This window comes from Lithobates pipiens, unplaced genomic scaffold (genome assembly GCF_037356315.1).
Source record: "Lithobates pipiens isolate NorthernLeopardFrog02 unplaced genomic scaffold, aLitPip1_a1.2 Scaffold_19, whole genome shotgun sequence".
NCBI lineage: Eukaryota > Metazoa > Chordata > Amphibia > Anura > Ranidae > Lithobates > Lithobates pipiens.
In genome coordinates this window covers 13,953,040-13,974,022 of record NW_027507764.1, presented here as the reverse complement: position 1 = coordinate 13,974,022, position 20,983 = coordinate 13,953,040, and the positions used below count along the sequence as shown (strand labels likewise).

The following is a 20,983-nucleotide window of genomic DNA, read 5'->3' as shown; positions in this document are numbered from 1 at the left end:
AAAATTGTCACTTTTTTCCTATTACAAGAAATGTAAGCATCCCTTGTAATTTAAAAAAAGCATGACAGGACCTCTTAAATAAGAGATGTGGGGTCAAAAAGACCTCAGACCTCATATTTACACTAAACTGCAATAGATATATAAAAAAAAAAGCCCTTTTTAAGAGCTGTGGGTGGAAGTGACGTTTTGACGTCGCTTCCGCCCAGCAATGGTATGGAGACGGGTGGCGGCCATCTTCCCCTCACTCGTCTCTGTACCAAGCAATGACCAGGCGTGATTGCTGCCGACGGCCCTGGTAAGCGGCGGAGGGCACCGGAGCCAATAAGCGATCTTGCAGCGAATCCGCCGCAGAGACCATTTTTTTATCTTGTAGCGCACTGCCTGCTGCATAGGAGTATACCGGGGTTATGGTAGCTAGCTAGCTAGCTGCTGCCAAAATACTATCCTCCTCCAAACAGCCGACGTAAAACTGTGGTTGGGGGTCTGTAAGTGGTCCAACTTCTCTACAACTTTATCCCTGACCCGTCTGGTGTGTTCCTTGGCCTTTATAATGCTGTTTGCTCACTAAGGCTCTCTAACAAACCTATGGGGGCTTCACAGAACAGCTGTATTGATATGGAGATTAAATTACACACAGGTGGACTATTTACTAATTAGGTGACTTCGAAAGGCAATTGGTTCCACTCAATTTTCGTTAGGGGTATCCGAGTAAATGGGACTGAATACAACCCCCCCCCCCCCCCCCCCCACACACACACACACACACACACACCTTTCAAATCCTTTTTAGAAATAAATATGTGCAAACAATTGATTATTTTTCTTCCACTTCACAATTATGGGCCACTTTGTGTTGGTCTATCACATAAAATCCCAATAAAATACATTTACGCTTTTGGTAAACAGTGGATGCAGCATTTTTCCTCCCTGCTGCTTCTAAGAATGTGAGAAATACCCCCTGTGACATTGGACGGGGGTAATACAGTAGCTATTTTTATCGCAAGAATTAGTTATATTGTATACGTTTATTAACCACTTGCAGACCGGACTATTTTGCTGGTCAAAGACCAGACCACTTTTTGCGATTCGGCACTGCGTCGCTTTAACTGACAATTGCGCGGTCGTGCGACGTGGCTCCCAAACAAAATTGACGTCCTTTTTTTCCCACAAATAGAGCTTTCTTTTGGTGGTATTTGATCACCCCTGCGGTTTTTATTTTTTGCGCTATAAACAAAAATAGAGCGACAATTTTGAAAAAAAACTCATTTTTTACTTTTTGTTATAATAAATATCCCCCAAAAATATATAAAAAAACATTTTTTTCCCTCAGTTTAGGCCGATACGTATTCTTCTACATATTTTTGGTAAAAAAAAAATCGCAATAAGTGATTATTGATTGGTTTGCGCAAAAGTTATAGCGTTTACAAAATAGGGATAGTTTTATAGCATTTTTATTAATAATTTTTTTTTTTTTTTTTTTTACTAGTAATGGCGGCGATCTGCGATTTTTATTGTGACTGCGACATTGTGGGGGACCCATCGGACATTTTTGACACATTTTTGGGACCATTGTCATTTATACAGTAATCACTGCTATATAAATGAAGGGGTTAACCAGTGGGTGGCAGTGTAGGGGTTAAGTGTTCCTAGGGGTGTGTTACTAACTGTGGGGGGGTTGGGCTTTCATTTAGTGTACACTGATCTCTGCTCCAATCACATGGAGCAGAGATCAGCGTCACTAGTTGCTAGGCAGAATGGAGAAATGTTGTTTTATACAGCATTTCCTCCATTCAGCCACTCCGTGAGACGATCGCGGGGATGCCCGCGGCGATCAAGTCCGCGGGCCCTGCGACCGGACTCACGGGGGTCCCGACCAGCGCGGGAGCGCGCTGCCGGCGGCGCGCTCCCGATGGCAGGGCGGCATCAAATATTGGACGTACCTGTACGCCAATATGCCTGCCCGTGCCATTCTGTCGACGTACATCGTCGTGCGCTGGTCGGGAAGTGGTTAAGATGCTTCCAGATAAAGAACCCTCAGACTTGAGAGCACACAAACCACATGCGTTCCATCCAAGCAAACAAAAAACAATTAACATTTATGGGAAGCATTCTTTACACCCTCTTTTACCTGGCGGTATCTTTTTGATATTACAATTTTTTTTAATTGTATAAATTAACACAGCCACGCAAATCTTGTACTTAAAATAGCTACTCTATTACCCCCTGTCCCTTGTTGTGGGGTAATTAATTATTCTTGTTTGGCTATAATGACAACACCCGCTTGGTGAGTGATGTGTTGGGTTAATTAAGGTTGATACTTGTACTGGTTGTAGCCTTCGTTTTTTGTTCCAAGACCTAAAACTGAGAGATCAAAGACCACTGATCGCTCATCTCTGTCTTCTCTGAGCAGAGAGCCAGTGACTGTCTGTTGTCTCTCTGCTTGGGGCCCCTTCAGCACTCGCTACAGCCTTGGCTGGGGGGGGGGGGGGGGTGGAGGAGAAGGCTGGCGCAGGCTCTCAGCAGCTTGCTGAGCCAACTGTCAGTTTAGGTATCTGGGTGGATCCTGACATTACATTCGGGATCCCTCCAGAGTTTTGACCAGCACTGTGACATCAGCGGGCTTTGGCTGAAAGCTGATCAAAGAAGTGCAAAACAAAGTGCAGTCCTGGAGCACAGGAGAAGTAGCGCCAAAATGAGCTTTGGCCCTACTTCTCCTTTATAGATCAGTAGTCTTGGACTGTGTTGACCATCAATTATTTTGTATTTATTTTTTTTTTATTTTTTATGCAGAAAATTTTGAGATTTGGGTTATACAGTTTTACAACAAACCTGTGTTAAATAAATTGGTAGATAACAATCCTATAGTAAAGCTAAAGTCCCAATATATGAATTTGTGACTTGATTTTCAGTCTTCGGGGTCACCCGTAATGTTTCCGACAATGTGTGTGTGATATGTCTAACCACTCGCCAGCAAGTGAATAAAATCCAGCATAAGATAAACTTCCAGTATGAGATAAACATCACCCAATGTGTTTGGGAACAATTCATCGCTCCACCAGTCTGTACACTCACCGGATCATAAATGTGCCTTTGGGTCATTACTCTGAAGCAAAGGGACATCTCGCCCTCGGGTGTTGATAGTGGTCCCCCCCAAAAAACTCAAGCTCTATGCAAAAGAAAGCTCACCTGTGGGAGCCCAAATGATGCTCATATAGAGGATGGACATTTCCCTGGGGGGGGGGGGGGTTGTGTTTGCAGCAAATGAGTCCAAAGAAATTTATGAAAAAAGTTTATTACAAAAAAAAAAAAAAAAAAAAAAATACACCCACCCACCCACCCCTCTGTCTGTCAAGACAAGATCTCTAAAACCAAATGCTGGAAGGCATAAACTGCATAATTGTACAATGTACATACGAATGACATAATAACTATAAAAAGTTATACAGAAGAAAAACCAACGAGTTTCGACCATAATATAGTAGTGGTCTTCTTCAGGCGGGAAGGATATGGACTTCTAAGGGATACAATATATCATAAAATAGAAGAACGCTACTATATTATGGTCGAACCGCGTTGGAGTTTTTCCTGTGTGACTTTTTACTGTTCTTATGCCACTCGTACCATTGTATTTTTATGCCTTCCAGCATTTGGTTTTAGAGCTCTTGTCTTGACGGACATCTGTGTTTGTATATATTTTTGTAACATCCAATTTGAATCAGTGTGATGTGTATCATAGGAGGCGGGACTTTGTTACAGCGGCCGTCCAGGCAACCAATTCAAAGCTCCGTGACACAGCAGGAGATTGCGATCCAGGCACCGTTAAGCGGCATTTGGTGGGCACTGATAAGGCTGCATGTATCTACCGGTGTGTTTTTGTCGGATTGTGTGTCTGCCAACTTGTTTAATTTGGTAATGTGTGTGTGTGTGTGTTCACCAATCTGTTCATTTGGGATTTTGTGGGTTTGCAAGTAAGTGTGTGTATCTGTCATTGTGATGGTTTTTGTTCATGTGCATGCTACAAACACACAGAAATCATCAAACGCACCCTGAGATTACACACCCACCCCCACAATAGAAATTACTTTCTTGAGACGGGTACTTGGGGCATTTTTTATATTGTAGAACTGCAGGGGTACTTCACCGTAAAAGGTTGAGAATCAAGTGCCCATTTTGAAGGCTTATATGTAAGTTATTGGCCTTAAAAGTGGGTATGGGGGCCTGGGTACTGCCTTGTGAGCAAGGCTTATGTGAATGTGGTGGTGACTGACAATCCACCAAGTCACCCAGCTGCCAGACTTCATCCATTACTTGCAGATAGAAGGAACAGTCTTTTGCTGGTTTGGTTTTTATTGGGGGGGGGGGGGGGGGTGCAACTTGGTTGGAGAAAAGGGTATATGGGATGCCCAAAGGATCTTAATTGCCATCATATTTTAAAGATTACACAAGCTAGCACATACAGCCAGAAGTGATAATTTGCATTTTTAAAGCATATGATTCTCCTCCTGCAGCGCCATGCAGACTGTCGCTCCTCCTCTGCTTAAAGTGGTTCTGCACCTAAAAAAAAAAATTTAAAGCCAGCAGCTACTAATATTGCAGCTGCTGACTTTTAATAAAATCACACTTACCTGTCCCAGGGTCCAGCGATGTCGGCGGCAGATGACGAACGATCGCTCGTTTCTCTGCTGCCCCCGCCGCCATCCTCTGATTCTCAGGGAATCGGGAAGTGAAGCGTTGCGGCTTCACTGCCCGGTTCCCTACTGTGCATGCGCGCCTCTTCTGGTCCCCCGCTGTGTCCTGGGAATTGTGTTTCCCAGAACACAACGGCGGGGGGGCGCGTCTGCGGCGGTCTGTCCCGGAAGTGGGTGCAGATACCTGGATTATCCAGGTAACTGCACCCCCCTCCCCCCTGAAAGGAGCCGATTGTGGCACTGGAGGGGGGAGGGTAGGGATCAGAATAGCGGAACTTCCACTTTAGGGTGGAGAACTGCTTTAACTCCCGCAGACTATTCCTTCCAAGAATTCCCCATCCATTACTGTGTAAAGGATGAGGACATCACTCTTGACTGTAAAAGTGAAGGTCCCAGAACAACTTCTCCTCATGCACAAACTTATTAATCCTGAAGTAAAGTAATGTCACATCTTCTATGAGCAATAAGGACCCACTCTGCATGAGTCCTTAAACAGGCTCTGGTTGCTCGCTGCCACTAGGCCTGAGGCCTGCAGCTCCTCTCCCCCGCGGAAACCTAGTAGTTTAAAGCGGAGGTCCACCCTAAAATGGACCTTCCGCTCATCGGAATCCTCCCCCCCCCCTCCGGCGCCACAATTGGCACCTTTCAGGGGGGAGGGGGGGTGAAGTTACCTGGATAATCCAGGTAACTGCACCCACTTCCGGGATAGCTCTCTGCGGAAAGGGGCGTAGATTACGCCCCTTTCCGCAAGTGCCCGCCCCCCTTCTGCAAGTGCCCCGCTGCCTGCTGGGAAACGCACAGATCCCAGAGGCAGCGGGGAGCGTCCTTAGTGCGCAGCGCGACTCGTGCATGCGCAGTAGGGAACCGGGAAATGAAGCCGAAAGGCTCCATTTCCTGATTCCCATACCCAAGATGGCGGTGGCAGCGCCCGAGTGACGATCTAGAGATCGGCTTCGGGTGCCGACATCGCGGGCGCGCTGGACAGGTAAGTGTCACTATTTTAAAAGTCAGCAGCTGCAGTATTTGTAGCTGCTGGCTTTTAAAAAAAAAAAAAAACGCGGAGTCCCGGCGGACTCCCGCTTTAAAAGCATTCTTATGAATGGTGGACTACCGTTCCCTCCCAGCCAGCCCAGCTTGCAAATCCTGTGCTCTCAGGCCACATCGAGTTGACTCCCCACAGTCTCTTCTCTGAGCCAGGACTCCTCATCATTCACTGTGTAAATGATGAAGACTGCTAATGACCGTGTAGAAGCCAAGCTCCCTCACAGATTTCCTGGCACATCCAGCCCTCCACTGTGGTAACACTCGCCGACCTTCCACTGCTCTGAGACCTTGATGAGGAACTGGACCAGACCATACGTTCCGACAGGTTCACCTGCTCCTCTGCTCCAGGAGTTCTTTATCACCGCCCGTGTGATGATAGAGACATTGCCAATGACTGTGTAGATTCAAAGTTCCCTCACAGCTATCCCTGGGCCTCCTCCTCCTCCGAGAGTAACAATTATTATTTTTTTTGAAGACTTAGATAGAAGTAACCGGTTGTGGGAAAACTTGGTCTTCGGGTGTCTGTGCCTTTACCCCATAACCTGCTAGAGCGGTGGTTCTCAACTGTCTTCAGGACCCACTAACAGGCCAGATTTTAGGCATTACCTTGGAGATGCAGACTAGGCTACTGCAATCACTGAGTAGCAAATATCACCTGTGATGTGTTTCAGTTATCTTGCAAACCTGGCCTGTTTGCCCTTGTACACACGGTCGGAGATTCCGACGGAATGTGTCCGATCGGAGCGTTTTGTCGGATATTCCGACTGTGTGTGGTCTCCATCGGACTGTTTCCGTCGGACCAAATTTTCCAACTTGCCGGAAATATTTTCCGACAAAATGCTCCGATCGGACATACTCCGATCATGTGTAGAGAATTCCGATCGGACATGCCACGCATGCTCAGATCAAATTCCTACATCAAAGCTATTGGCTACTAGCCTGAACGTAGTCCCGTCGTAACGAAATAACGTCATCACGTTCTGAACGATCTGATTTTCCAACAACTTCGTCCGACCGTGTGCATGCAACAGTTTCGGACAAAATCTGACAGATTTGGTTGTCGGAATCTCCGACCGTGTGTACAAGGCCTTAGTGGGTCCTGAGCACAGGACTTGAGAACCACTGCTTTAGAGGTACCCTTGATGAAAGTAAGAATTGGCCTTTCTGTGAAAAAAAAAAAAAAATTGAAATTTGATGCTACTGTCCAACAAGTGTGGAAAAATTGGTCTTTGGGTGTTAATTGTGCCCATGACAAAGCTAGGCAGCCTTGCAGAGATTCGAGATCCCAATAGGGAAGCCAAGGTGCCCTGAGCCTTTCCTTGTGCCATACTCACACAGGTTCTTCTAGACAGCTGTAGCATTTGCTAAAGTTGAGTTCCAGCTGGTGGGCACGTCACAAAGCAGGCAGGAGGAATTCCCGCTGAATTTCAGCCAACTGAACACTGGCTGTGTATGACTGCCTGAAATGGCTACAAGCTCTTCTGGCCTGCCTTAGAAGGTCTTGCAAATCTGAGTACCTGTTTAAGAAACGCTGCAATACCAAATTGAGGAAATGTGCCAGGCATGGCACATGTCAACTTTCCCTGTCGTAGGGTGGACAGTAGCTTAGTCCCATTATCGCACACCACCATTCCTGGGCTCAAGCTTCTAGGGTGCGAACCACCTCTGGGTCTGCCCCTGCTGAGCTGAAAGAATCTCTGCTCTGGTATGGCTCCTGTCCCCTAGACCAGTGTTTTTCAACGCCATTCCTCAAGGCGGGGGGCGGAGCCGACAGATCTCACATCACCACCAGCTGTATGGAGATGTGGCAGCAAAACAAGCTGCAGCACTGAGCCCTGTCCCGCATCCTTCCTAGTTGCAAGCAGTTACCCAGTGTGCTGTGAACTAAATATCTCGTCCCGGACGATGCATGCTGGAGTACATATCAGCAGTAATGTGGACCTTGCTGCTGACTGCCATGCCCAACGATGCCAAAACCTTTCCTTCCATGTGATGGTACAGAGCTAGAATGGCCTTACGTGCAAAGAAAAAGCAACTGGGAACCTGCCATTGTGGTACAGAACGTTCTGCAAATTCACAGAAGGGGGCAGAATCCACCAGGCGGAAAGGCAGCCGCAGAAGTTATAAACCCAGTAATTTGAACAAGCTGGAATTTAGACGCTCGGCCTTTGGGTGGCAGGAATTTTTTATTTTATTTTTATTTATTTTTTTGATGTAGCAGCTGAGGCAGATAAATTTGCCTGATATAATGTACAGCTGCTGCTGTGCTGCAAAGACCTGTGACACCCTCTGCTATACCGTCATCCCTGTCAGCGGAGGCTGCTGAGAGGTCATGAGATATAGCGGGGGGTAGACATGAAAGTTGAGGAGTAGAAAAATTGTGTGTGGCTTTCAGGTGCTCTTGCCAACGGGCTGAGTGGTAGAAGGTTAAATGCCTTGTCAAGCATGTGCTACCCAAATGGCTGGTGTTTTTGCCACACTTCATCTGCTTGCGGCAGAGATTGCAAATTGCAACAGTACAATCGGCTACACATGTGCAAAAAAATTGCCCACACAGCTGAGCTTTGGGAAGTGGGTCAGGAGATAACAGCTCCACCATCTGATGGAATAGGGTGGCTGCTCTCTACTCTTCCAAAATGGCTGCCTCTGGAGGACGTCCTGCCTCGTTGGGGTTGTTTCTCCCCCTCTGCTCTATCCGGCAACAAAGTCATGTCAGTGAACTCATCATCATCATCACCTCCATCCTTATCAGTGGAGCCAACTTGGCAATACGCTGCGGCTGGGGGAACATGACTGCCAATTAGTTGTTTTATCAGTATTCTCCGCTCTCTGTAGGCTCATGTTCCTACCTTCCTCAACCTCCGAACCAAGTGATGTCTGTGCATCCTCAAGAAGCAAGCAGCTGTTCAAATAAAAAAATTAAAAAGCTGTGCTATACAGAATAACAAATGAATAAAAAAATATAAATAGTTCATATATTGTGCCAAACCAATTGTAGCCAAAAACCGTGGTCACAAATATATAAAGGTATAATAAAGTCTCTGAATAACGAACACCGCAGTGCACATGCATGAACTCCAAAAGTGTGCCAGGTCACCATAGAAGTAGATCGTGCTTACCAAATAGCAAGCATTTAAAAGGCGATTGGCTAAACCCAGCCTAGGGCCTCTAAGCTTGCAGATGTCCACACCTCGGATCGGGGCCACATATACTTAAAAGCTGCGTCCACCAAACAAGGTCCATACGCTGTCATAAATGGCTCCGGAAAGAGAGAGGGACCACCATAGCGTGATACGTTCAGTTTACAAAATGTATTCTTAAAAATTACACTTGCAAAAGCAGATCGATAAAATGCAGTTTAGCGAAAATGACGGCCCGCATATACACGGAGCCTGTCCTCCTGTTCGGATGGCGTGGTGATGTCGCTGTGTGCTTTCCTCCAGACGCGTTTCGTCATCAAGCAGACGTTTTCAATGGGGGAACAGGCAGCGTAGCGACTCACCATCCTAAATAGGAGATCCAAGCCTCGTTCTGAGTCACAAGTAAATGGATGGATAGACGCCATATTGAATTTGGGCAAATTTTCCATTACTCCTAAAGGCAAAAGATACTCAAGTATATAGCACTTACATAGGCAGAAATAAAGTAAGAAAATAAAATTAGAATGGAACTGAAACTAAAATATAAAAACGTACAAGGGGTAAAATGTCACTCTACTAATCGCAGTCCAACTCCAGAGAAACATTAACCCCTCATGAACGATAAACGGAAAAATAAATAAATCTAAATTAATTAATGGAAATTGATAGTGTAAATAGAACTCCCGAAAATACATAGTGTCCAATGTGTGTGTGTGTGTATGTGTATATATATATATATATATATATATATATATCAAATACACATAAAGAATATATAATAAAAATACTACATGAGTATAGTGATATAGAAATATAAAAATGTATATATATAAAAAATAATATGTATATATATTAGTGAAAACAAATACATATGTGAGAAAAAATTTCCTTAATATTTAAATGAAATTAATTAATAATATAATAAATAAAAAATCATAATATAGGTAAAAAATTGTCGATGCTCTTGTGAGGAACAAATTTCATATATGAAAAAAGAACTAAAAGTGAAAAATAATAAAAAATGAATGAATAAAAATAAAAATAGAAATAAAAATGAAAATAAATAAAAATAATTCAGCTGACTCCTACATGCGTGACGCTGGGGCTATGGCAGGAGTAGATGTGGACAAGGAGGCAGAATAAGCTGCTCCGGCAGCTGCGGTGGACAGCAAACTCGTCTCTGCACGGGTGACAGAGGATGAGGAGGGTTTAAGTAAGCCAGTCCACCACCTACTCTGCATGCTGTGGCTGGATAGCACGAACAACATCCCTAAACCGAAACAATGGTGCCCTGCCTGAGGATGGACTATGTGCACCTTTGCCCCCCCCCCCCCCCTCACAGTGCCATGGGAACATCTGTGTCTCCCTATTGGCCTCCCAGACATAATGGGGGGGGTTTATTATGTAAATTTAATAGAAACTGGGAAATGTGTGATTAGCTGCACTGAATGAAAAATGGAGTTTGGTGCGTTTTAAATTGAGGGCTGTAGCTAAAAAAAAACTATTAAAAAAGGGGGGGGGGGGGGGGGTGTGGGGGAAGCACCAGTGTTGCAGTCAGAAGAACTGTGGCTGACCATTAAAAAAAATAAAATAGGGGCAGGCACGGGACAAAAAAAAAAGGTAAGTATACGGCGCTGTTATGTACTGCTGGGAAGGAACCTTTAATAGTGTGCGTTGGGAATAGGAGCACTGAGCCGTGAATGGACAAAGTCATCATCACTTTGTCCAATCAGGGCCTCCCACAGTAATCGGTGCCCTAATTGGCAAAGGCAGCGGTCAAGTGTAAGGCTTCATCCAATTAGGGACTAAGAATGCACTGTGCCCCCCCCCCCATGCTGTGATTGGACACAGCACGAGTTTGGCAGCTGATTGGCTGTGTCCAATCACACACAGTTCTGCGTTTACAAAAACACAGAACTGTGTACAGGGAGTAGCAATCCGGCTGTTTCTTCTCCCTGTAGAAAAAAAAATAAAAAGCCAGATCAGAAAGTGAAAGCAGCGCACATTAGGGCTCATGCACAAAGAAGCTTGTATTTTTTTGGGCTCTTGTGCACGTTTTTTTATTGAGCATAAGCGTTTTTTGTTTTTCCCCACAAACCCTCCCCTCATCTTTCCTATTTTTTTTTTACATTTTCTTTTATATGCGTGGTTTTCAAGCTTCTTTGAGCTTTTTCATGCTCTTCCACGCACTTTGGGTGTCTTTCCTGCTTTAAAGCTCCTCTCAAAAACACGTGTTTGGTGGGGTTTTTTTTTTTTCTGCCTGTAAACTCCTAAAAAAGCCATAGGGGCCGATTTACAAAAGGTTTGCGCCATGGGTTGTGGCGCACGCTGATGCGCAACGGCCGTTTTCGTATTCACACAGCATTTGCGCCTGTAACACGGCGCAATTCCCCATTCACGAATAACATGCCGGCGCACGGATCACCCCTATAGACCTGGCGCACGCATTAATTAACTCAAAATTAAAAGAAGCTGGAAGTGCCAATATTATGGGGGTGATGTGAGGAAGTTTAGATATGACTGTCCAGGTAACAAATATGCCAAAAATAGAACGGAAAAGTAACTTTCTCTGAAAAAGTTTGCTGCGCCTGCAAATACACTTGGAGCTGCGCTAGGTCAATTTATGCGCATGCGCAAGTGGCATTTGCGAAAGTTCAAGTGCTCTGGTTCACTGCACCAGCAAAATCTTAGTAAATGTCAAGCCACGTAGATGCATTTGCATAAGTTGAACAGGCGCTCCTCTCAACTTGACTATATATTTTTTTTCTTGCGCTTTTTTTGCATAAGGACACAAGTCATGTTAGCATTAAGAAAAATACATACCAGGCCCTTATCTGAGCACGCAACCTGGCAGGCCGCAGGGAAAGAGAGGGGGGGGGGGGGGGGGGGGCGAGAGAGCGCTGCCCCTCTTGAACCGTACCAGGCCACATGCCCTCAACATTGGGAGGGTGCTTTGGGGTCCCCCCCAAAGCACCTTGTCCCCATGTTGATGAGTACAAGGGCCTCATCCCCACAACCCTGGCCGGTGGTTGTGGGGGTCTGCAGGCTTATCGGAATCTGGAAGCCCCCTTTAACAAGGCCCCGCCCCCCCCTGTGTGAAATGGTAAGGGTTTTGTACCCCTACCATTTCACCAAAAAAAGTGACAAAAGTGTTTTTGACTATCCCTTTATTAAAGTCGGCTTCTTTCATCTTCTTCCTTCAGTTTCTTTCTCCATCTTCTTCCTCCGATCCTCTGCTTCTTGCTCCGGTGTTCTCGTCCGGCATCTTCCTCCACAGCGTCTCTTCTTCCTCGCTTCATTCTCAGGCTGCTCTGCGCAATGGGAGGCTCCCGCTGTGTGACAGTTCTCTTCTTCTGACACTTATATAAGGGAACCGTGCCCCGCCCTCAGTTATACGAGAACTGTCAGAAGAAGAGAAGCGTCACACAGCGGGAGCTAACATGGACGGGAGTTTACAAGCAAAGGAAAAACGAGAGATGAAAAGCCTGTAGGAGCCGTTTTTTTGAGCTGCAGTGTGCAAGGAACCCTTACACACTTGTTAGGCACACAGTTGCCCCCCTTGATTGCCCCTACATGTTAAAGTGGTTATAAACCCTTACAATCCACTTTTCGCTACAGGAAAGCCTATAATTAGGCTTACCTGTAGCTACCCCGGATATCTCCTAAACCTGCACGGTTTAGGAGATATCCCCTGTATTTGCATGTTCCGATGTCATCGGCACATGCGCACTGACACAAACTGAAGCAACGTATGTGCCGTTGCTTTATTGCATATGCCGTTTCCGCGTGGAAGTGACGTCATCGCGCCTGGTTAGTGTCAGTGACTCTCCCAGCCAGTGTCTGTCAGTGCCGCCACTCTATCACAGTCCCGCTAGAAGTCGCTGATCACCGCCATTACCAGTATAGCGTCTATAGCTGCGTACATCCCAGTATATACACACACACACCATAGCTTATAGATGCCATAACTTATCTACAAACCAATTTATTATACACTTATTAGGATTTTTGTTTTGTTTACCAAAGACATAAATGTGACCTAAATCTATGGAATATCTATTTTTTTTTTTTTTTTATTGCATTTTTTTTTTTAGAACTGTAGAATATATTGTTTTTCTATTTTTTTTTTTCCATTTATATAATAAAGATAAAAAACCTGCAGTGGTGATCAAATACAACCAAAACAAAGCTCTATTTGTGCGGAAAAAAATATCAAATTTAATTTGGGTACAGCGTTGCATGACTGCGCAATTGTCAGTAAAAGAGGAAGTAAAGCCTCTTAAGAAAAAAAAAAAAAAAAGACACCCTGCAAGGTAAAGGCATAATGAGCTAGTATGGATAACATACTAGCTCATTATAAAATTACTTACCCGAGATTGAAGCCCCCGCAGCGGTCCTCGGTCACCACCTCTGTTGCGGCCATGATACCTGGAGTGACTTCTGGGTATCACGGCTCCGGCGCTGTGACTGTCCGGAGCCACGATGATGTCACTCCCGCGCACGCGTGCTGGTGCCACCACTAACGGCATGATCACCGTTAGAAACTGCATTCTCAGTGCGCCTGCGCCCGATTTGTCTACGGCGCGGTGCCGCCATTCTTGCAAATATCTCCTAAACCCTTTTATATTTGGGAGATATGTCTTGCACCTACAGGTAAGCCATAATCTAGGTTAAAGCTGTTTACAACCACTTTAAAGTAGCGCAGTGATGAATACCAAAAAATGGCCCGGTCATGAAAAGGGGGGGGGGGGGGTAAAACTTCCCAGAGGTCAAGTGGTTAATTACAAAATAAAACACAAAGTATTTCAACTACTTTATGAGAGTTCTGCTTTAATACATATATATTTTGATCTCTAAAATTCTATATATTATATTATATTATATATTACTTCTTTATGATATGAGGTCAATTGTTATGGCAGTTTTATAAAAATTTTCACAGTGTAGAAAACGGTTTCAGGATGCTACAAAATCATCGGTTTCCGGTCCAGTATTGCATTAGGCCGGCTCTGGACTCGCCGCTGCTTCTGCGGAGTGCGGACAGGAGACTGTGCAGCTTCTCCGTCACGGCGACCTGCAAAGGGAATGACAAAAAGATAAATGCTAATAAATCATAGTAGTTGGTATGGATAGGTGACAGTGTCTATAAGAGACACCACCATCCCTGAATAGTATGTAAATCTGGAAAGGGTCATTTAGTGGGACTTTCGGGCTGCCAAGTAGAAAAAGGTAATACAACAATTGTAAAAAAAAAAAAAAAAAAAAAAAAAAACACACATAAACTTGCAACTACTTCTGCATACATACAGTGCCTTGCGAAAGTATTCGGCCCCCTTGAACTTTTCAACCTTTTGCCACATTTCAGGCTTCAAAACATAAAGATATAAAATTTTTATTTTTTGTGAAGAATCACCAACAAGTGGGACACAATTGTGAAGTGGAACGAAATCTATTGGATTTTTGAAACTTTTTTTAACTACCGTATATACTCGAGTATAAGCCGAGATTTTCAGCCTCTTTTTTGAGGCTGAAAGTGCCCCCCTCGGCTTATACTCGAGTCATCGCTGTCTGCCCGCTCGATCAGCGTGTCGAGCAGACAGACAGCGGCCATTCTATTCAAAAGCCGCGCCTCCGGCTCCGCCTTCGCCTGTGATAGGCGGAACACTGAATTTCCCAGCAGCCTGTGTTCCGCCTATCACGGACGTCGTATCATCCTCGTACTACGGACGAGGATGATACGACGTCTGTGATAGGCGGAACACAGGCTGCTGGGAAATTCAGTGTTCCGCCTATCACAGGCGAAGGCGGCGGCGCAGCTTTTGAACTTTACAATGGCCGCCGACGAAGAGGGCACGGGACGGCACGGCACGGGACGGGACGGGACGGGACGGGGGCAAGGCAAGGCAAGGCAAGGCACGACACGGGACGGATGCAAGGAGGCAAGGCACGGCACGGCACGGGACGGATGCAAGGAGGCAAGGCACGGCACGGCACGGGACGGAGGCTCGGGACAAAGGTAGGCTGGACACACACACACACACACACACACACACACACACACACACACACACACGGATGGAGACACACACAGGGATGGATGGATGGATGGATGGAGACACACACACACAGGGATGGATGGATGGATGGATGGATGGAGACACACACACACAGGGATGGATGGATGGATGGAGACACACACACACAGGGATGGATGGATGGATGGACACACACACACACAGGGATGGATGGACGGACACACAGGGATGGACGGACACACAGGGATGGACGGACACACAGGGATGGACGGACACACAGGGATGGACGGACACACACACAGGGATGGACAGGCATGTCTCACCCTCGGCTTATACACGAGTCAATAAGTTTGCCAGTTTTTTTGGGGGTAAATTGGGGGCCTCGGCTTATATTCGGGTCGGCCTATACTCGAGTATATACGGTAATAAAAAAATGAAAAGTGGGGCGTGCAAAATGATTCGGCCCCCTTGCGTTAATACTTTGTAGAGCCACCTTTTGCTGCGATTACAGCTGCAAGTCACTTGGGGTGTCTCTATCAGTTTTGCACATCGAGAGACTGAAATTCTTGCCCATTCTTCCTTGCAAAACAGCTGGAGCTCAGTGAGGTTGGATGGAGAGCGTTTGTGAACAGCAGTTTTCAGCTCTTTCCACAGATTCTCGATTGGATTCAGGTCTGGACTTTGACTTGGCCATTCTAACACCTGGATACGTTTATTTGTGAACCATTCCTTTGTAGATTTTGCTGTATGTTTGGGATCATTGTCTTGTTGGAAGATAAATCTCCGTCCCAGTTTCAGGTCTTTTGCAGACTCCAACAGGTTTTCATCCAGAATGGTCCTGTATTTGGCTGCATCCATCTTCCCCTCAATTTTAACCATCTTCCCTGTCCCTGCTGAAGAAAAGCAGCCCCAAACCATGATGCTGCCACCACCATGTGTGACAGCGGGGATGGTGTGTTGAGGGTGATGAGCTGTGTTGCTTTTACACCAAACATATCGTTTTGCATTGTGGGCAAAAAGTTGGATTTTGGTTTCATCTGACCAGAGCACCTTCTTCCACATGTTTGGTGTGTCTCCCAGGTGGCTTGTGGCAAACTTTAGACGAGACTTTTTATGGATATCTTTGAGAAATGGCTTTCTTCTTGCCACTCTTCCATAAAGGGCAGATTTGTGCAGTGTACGACTGATTGTTGTCCTATGGACAGACTCTCCCACCTCAGCTGTACTTCTCTGCAGTTCATCCAGAGTGATCATGGGCCTCTTGGCTGCATCTCTGATCAGTCTTCTCCTTGTCTGAGCTGAAAGTTTAGAGGGACGGCCAGGTCTTGGTAGATTTGCAGTGGTCCGATACTCCTTCCATTTCAAAATGATGGCTTGCACAGTGCTCCTTGGGATGTTTAAAGCTTGGGAAATCTTTTTGTATCCAAATCTGGCTTTAAACTTCTCCACAACAGTATTACGGACCTGCCTGGTGTGTTCCTTGGTCTTCATGATGCTCTCTGCGCTTTCAACAGAACCCTGAGACTATCACAGAGCAGGTGCATTTATACAGAGACTTGATTACACACAGGTGGATTCTATTTATCACCATCAGTCATTTAGGACAACATTGGATCATTCAGAGATCCTCGCTGAACTTCTGGAGTGAGTTTGCTACACTGAAAGTAAAGGGGCCGAATAATTTTGCACGCACCACTTTTCAGTTTTTTATTTGCTAAAAAAGTTTAAAAAATCCAATAGATTTCGTTCCACTTCACAATTGTGTCCCACTTGTTGGTGATTCTTCACAAAAAATCAAAATTTTATATCTTTATGTTTGAAGCCTGAAATGTGGCAAAAGGTTGAAAAGTTCAAGGGGGCCGAATACTTTCGCAAGGCACTGTATGTTTTTGTATCTTCCCAGGCTGCGGGGAGGTATAGAAGGGACCTACACTGGGAAGGAAGTGGACCAATCCACATGATCCCATATGCCTAAAATTATAAAGAATCAATAATGGGGATAGCCTTTTTTTTTTTGTTTCAATTTTTATATGCAAAATTATAAAATGTAAACCTTTGTATCATATTCCTTTATATACTTTTTCAATTTTAGATTTAAGACGTTGAATGTTGGATATCCGTCATGTGTGAATATAATGTCTTGAAGAAGCAGCAGTAACCAAGCGAAACCTGTCAACTTGATGCATAAGACCATTATCCTCTTTTGTACTAAATAACTGATTTGATCTACCTTTGTTTTTAAACTTTATAATAAAAATGCTTTATGTAACCTTTTATATACATCTGATGTGCAATTTAAATACCTGCAGGCCACCCTAGAACACCCTTATTTCAATTTATTCCTATTGTTTTTCTGGGTTGGTGACCCTCCCCCCCCAATATAGAGCTGTTTAGCCATTAAAGTGGAAGTTGCATTACTTTTACATATAGGTAAGCCTATAATAAGGCTTTCCTGTAGATAATGTAAATATCTCCTAAGGGCGCACCGTTTGGGAGATATTCACTGTACACGCAGCCAGTGACCTCGCCGGGGCGCATGCGCTCTGAAGGAACGGCCAACCGTGCAGTTTCTTCAGAGCCCCGAGCCGTTTCGCCTAGGGCTGAAACAACTAATCGATTAATCGACAACTAATCGATTATGAAATGAATCGATTACTATTTTTTCATAATCGATTAATCGGCCAGTAGCATAATGGGGTTAAAAAAAAAAAACACAAATGAGTCCTTTATAGTACAAAAACATAATCACTCCTGTAAATATTACTTTCACTGTTCTACGGTAAAAAATTTTTTAACCCCTTCCAGTAGTGATTATCTGCTTTTTTTGTACTATAAAGGGCTAATTTTTAGTCTTTTTATCCCCATTATGTTACTACATATCTTAGGCCTTGTTCACATCTATATATGTTTATTGGTGTTTTTTTTCAGAAACGCACTACAGTTCATTTCTATGGTTTCCTATGGGACACGTTCACATCTGTGCTTTTTTTCAGCCGCTGCGTATTTGGAAAGGGTCGGGGACTTTTAACGCAAAACTGTGCTTTTTTTTTTTTTGGTTCAATATACTTCAATGGAGAAGCTGCAGAAAAGAATGTAATGCCTTTTTGAAGCAATTTGTGTTTTTTAACCAGTTGCCGACCAGCGCACGCCGATGTACGTCGGCAGAATGGCACGGGCAGGCAAATGGGCGTACCTGTACGTCCCCTTTAAATTTGCCGCCCTGCCATCGGGAGCGCGCCGCCAGCGGCGGTGCGCTACCGTGCTAGTCGGGACCCCCGTGAGTCCGGTCGTGGGACCCGCGGACTTGATCGGCGCGGGCATACCCGCGATCGTCTCACGGAGCGGCCGCATGAAGAAATGCCGTTGTAAACAGCATTTCTCCATTCTGCCTAGCAACTAGTGACGCTGATCTCTGCTCCATGTGATTGGAGCAGAGATCAGTGTTCACTAAATTAAAGCCCAGCCCCCAACAGTTAGTAACACACCCCTAGGAACACTTAACCCCTACACTGCCACCCACTGGTTAACCCCTTCACTGCCAGTGTCATTTACACAGGAATCACTGCATTTATATAGCAGTGATTGCTGTATAAATGACAATGGTCCCAAAAATGTGTCAAAAATGTCCGATGGGTCCCCCACAATGTCGCAGTCACAATAAAAATCGCTGATCGCCGCCATTACTAGTAAAAAAAAAAATATTATTAAAAATGCCATAAAACTATCCCCTATTTTGTAAATGCTATAACTTTTGCGCAAACCAATCAATAATCGCTTATTGAGATTTTTTTTTTTTTTTACCAAAAATATGTAGAAGAATACGTATCGGCCTAAACTGAGGGAAAAAAAATGTTTTTTTATATATTTTTGGGGGATATTTATTATAACAAAAAGTAAAAAATAATGCGTTTTTTTCAAAATTGTCGCTCTATTTTTGTTTATAGCGCAAAAAAAAAAAAAAAAAAAAAAAAAAACAACGCAGAGGTGATCAAATACCACCAAAAGAAAGCTCTATTTGTGGGGGAAAAAAAAAGGACGTCAATTTTGTTTCGGAGCCACGTCGCACGACCGCGCAATTGTCAGTTAAAGCGACGCAGTGCCGAATCGCAAAAAGTGGTCTGGTCTTTGACCAGCAAAATGGTCCGGGGCTGTAAGTGGTTAATCTGCCCAAAAAAATGCAAAAAACGCAAATTGCAGTAAAATCACGATGTGCAAAAATCAAAAACGCACAGCAAAAAAAGTACTGCAGAAACAGATCAAAAGCAAAAAACTGCATAGGTGGGTAGAAAGGATGAACCACCACCGCTCCAAGGTAATCCTCGGGGACTGAAGCTCGGTCTCCTATTGATGAGCCCCAGGTGCTGACCATCACACACACACACACACACACACACACACACACACACACACACACCATGAGCAAACAAGCAGGACAAAACTCTGGATAGCCGCACACTGGAAAAAGACTTCAAATCCCATCTTTAATTGAAACAACGTGGGTCACATCAAAACAGAATCAAAAAATACACAGCAAAAGGAATAACGGGGTACAGGAAAATGCTGACGTGTTTCGCACCGCAATCAGTGCTTACTCATAGCTGACGTGTTTCGCACCGCAATCAGTGCTTACTCATAGCTGACGTGTTTCGCACCGCAATCAGTGCTTACTCATAGCTGACGTGTTTCGCACCGCAATCAGTGCTTACTCATAGCTGACGTGTTTCGCACCGCAATCAGTGCTTACTCATAGCGCTGCAACAATCAGAGACACTAAGGGTACTTTCACACTGAGGAGCTTTACAGGCGCTACAGTGCAAAAAATAGCGCCTGTAAAGAGCTTCTCCTGTGTCACCAATGTGAAAGCCCTGAGGGCTGTCACATTGGAGCGGTGCGCTAGCAGGACGGTAATAAAAAAAAAGTCCTGCTAGCAGGATCTTTGGAGCGGTGATGGGAGCGGTGCATTCACCACTCCTACCCATTGAAAATCAATGGGGCAGCGCAGCTATATCGCCAGCAAAGCGCAGCTGCTCCCGAATGCCGCCGCTAAAATGATGGTAAAGCACAGCTAATAAATAGCGGCATTTTACTGCCGACGCCCCCCCCCCCCCCCCACCACCCCAGTCTAAAAGGGGTCTTAGTGTTTTACGGATTTCAGAACATGTATCACATAAGCCGTGTGATCTTTAGTAGCTCAATAGCGCTTTTAAGACCTTGTACACAGTTTCATCTAAAAAAAAAAAAAAAAAAAATTTGTATTGCAAGCTTTGGAGGTTTAACCCCTTCAATATCGGGCACTTTCACCCCCCTCCTGCAATTCTTTGCTAAACAAATGAAAAAAAGACCGAAAATTTTGAAAAAAACAAAAAAAAAAAAAAGGTTTCTTTGGTTCAGTTATAAAATTTTGCAAATAAATAATCTTTCTTCATCCATTTAGGTCAAAATGTATTCTGCTACATTTCTTTGGTGAAAATAACCTAAATCAGTGTATATCATTTATTCTGTAGAAAAGTTATAAGACTTCACAAACTATGGGATATATATCTGAAAATGGACGGCTGTCATTTCTTGAGGCCTGAAAGTACAAATACCCCCCCAAAATTACCCCTTTTTGGAAAGTAGGCAGTCCAAGGTATTTAGCAAGAGGCATGTTGCCGATTTTTTTTCTTTTTAAAAATGGTCATTTTTTTGTCACAAGCTTGCACTGATTACACACCGGGTGCCGCTTTCCTCAACTTCAGTGCATATTGAGGGCTGGCGAGAAGGGCTGCCTGGGAGTGGATGGGCGAGCACCGCCAATCACAGAGGGGAATAGAGGAGAGTAGCCGGCTGGATGATCAGAGCAGGGAACATCACACCTTTCATTTCAATAGCTGTGTGTTCCCCCGCCCTACACCGTCGTATAGGCCCCTCCTCTTTTTCCAGGACTATGATTGATTGATTGATCGATTGATGTGATGTCACCTGTCCTAGGATTGGATGGGTGATCTGTCTATCATAGTCCTGGAAAAAGAGGAAACTGGTTAAATAAGCTTGCTCTATATGCCGCTTTAGTAGAAGCATAAGCCTGTGTATACAA

At 44.7% G+C, this 20,983-nt stretch overlaps 1 protein-coding gene across 2 annotated transcripts in view; it reads right to left on the bottom strand.

Annotated features, from left to right (window-relative positions):
- Positions 1-13,673: 13,673 nt before the first annotated feature.
- The window catches only part of NAPRT (nicotinate phosphoribosyltransferase), a 53,476-nt gene continuing 46,166 nt past the window's right edge, over positions 13,674-20,983 (bottom strand). For both annotated transcript variants that reach the window (XM_077490535.1, XM_077490536.1), the window contains exon 13: positions 13,674-13,946. In XM_077490535.1, the coding sequence (XP_077346661.1) occupies positions 13,845-13,946 (102 nt within the window). In that variant the 3' untranslated portion in view covers positions 13,674-13,844. The remainder of the gene's footprint in view (positions 13,947-20,983) is intronic.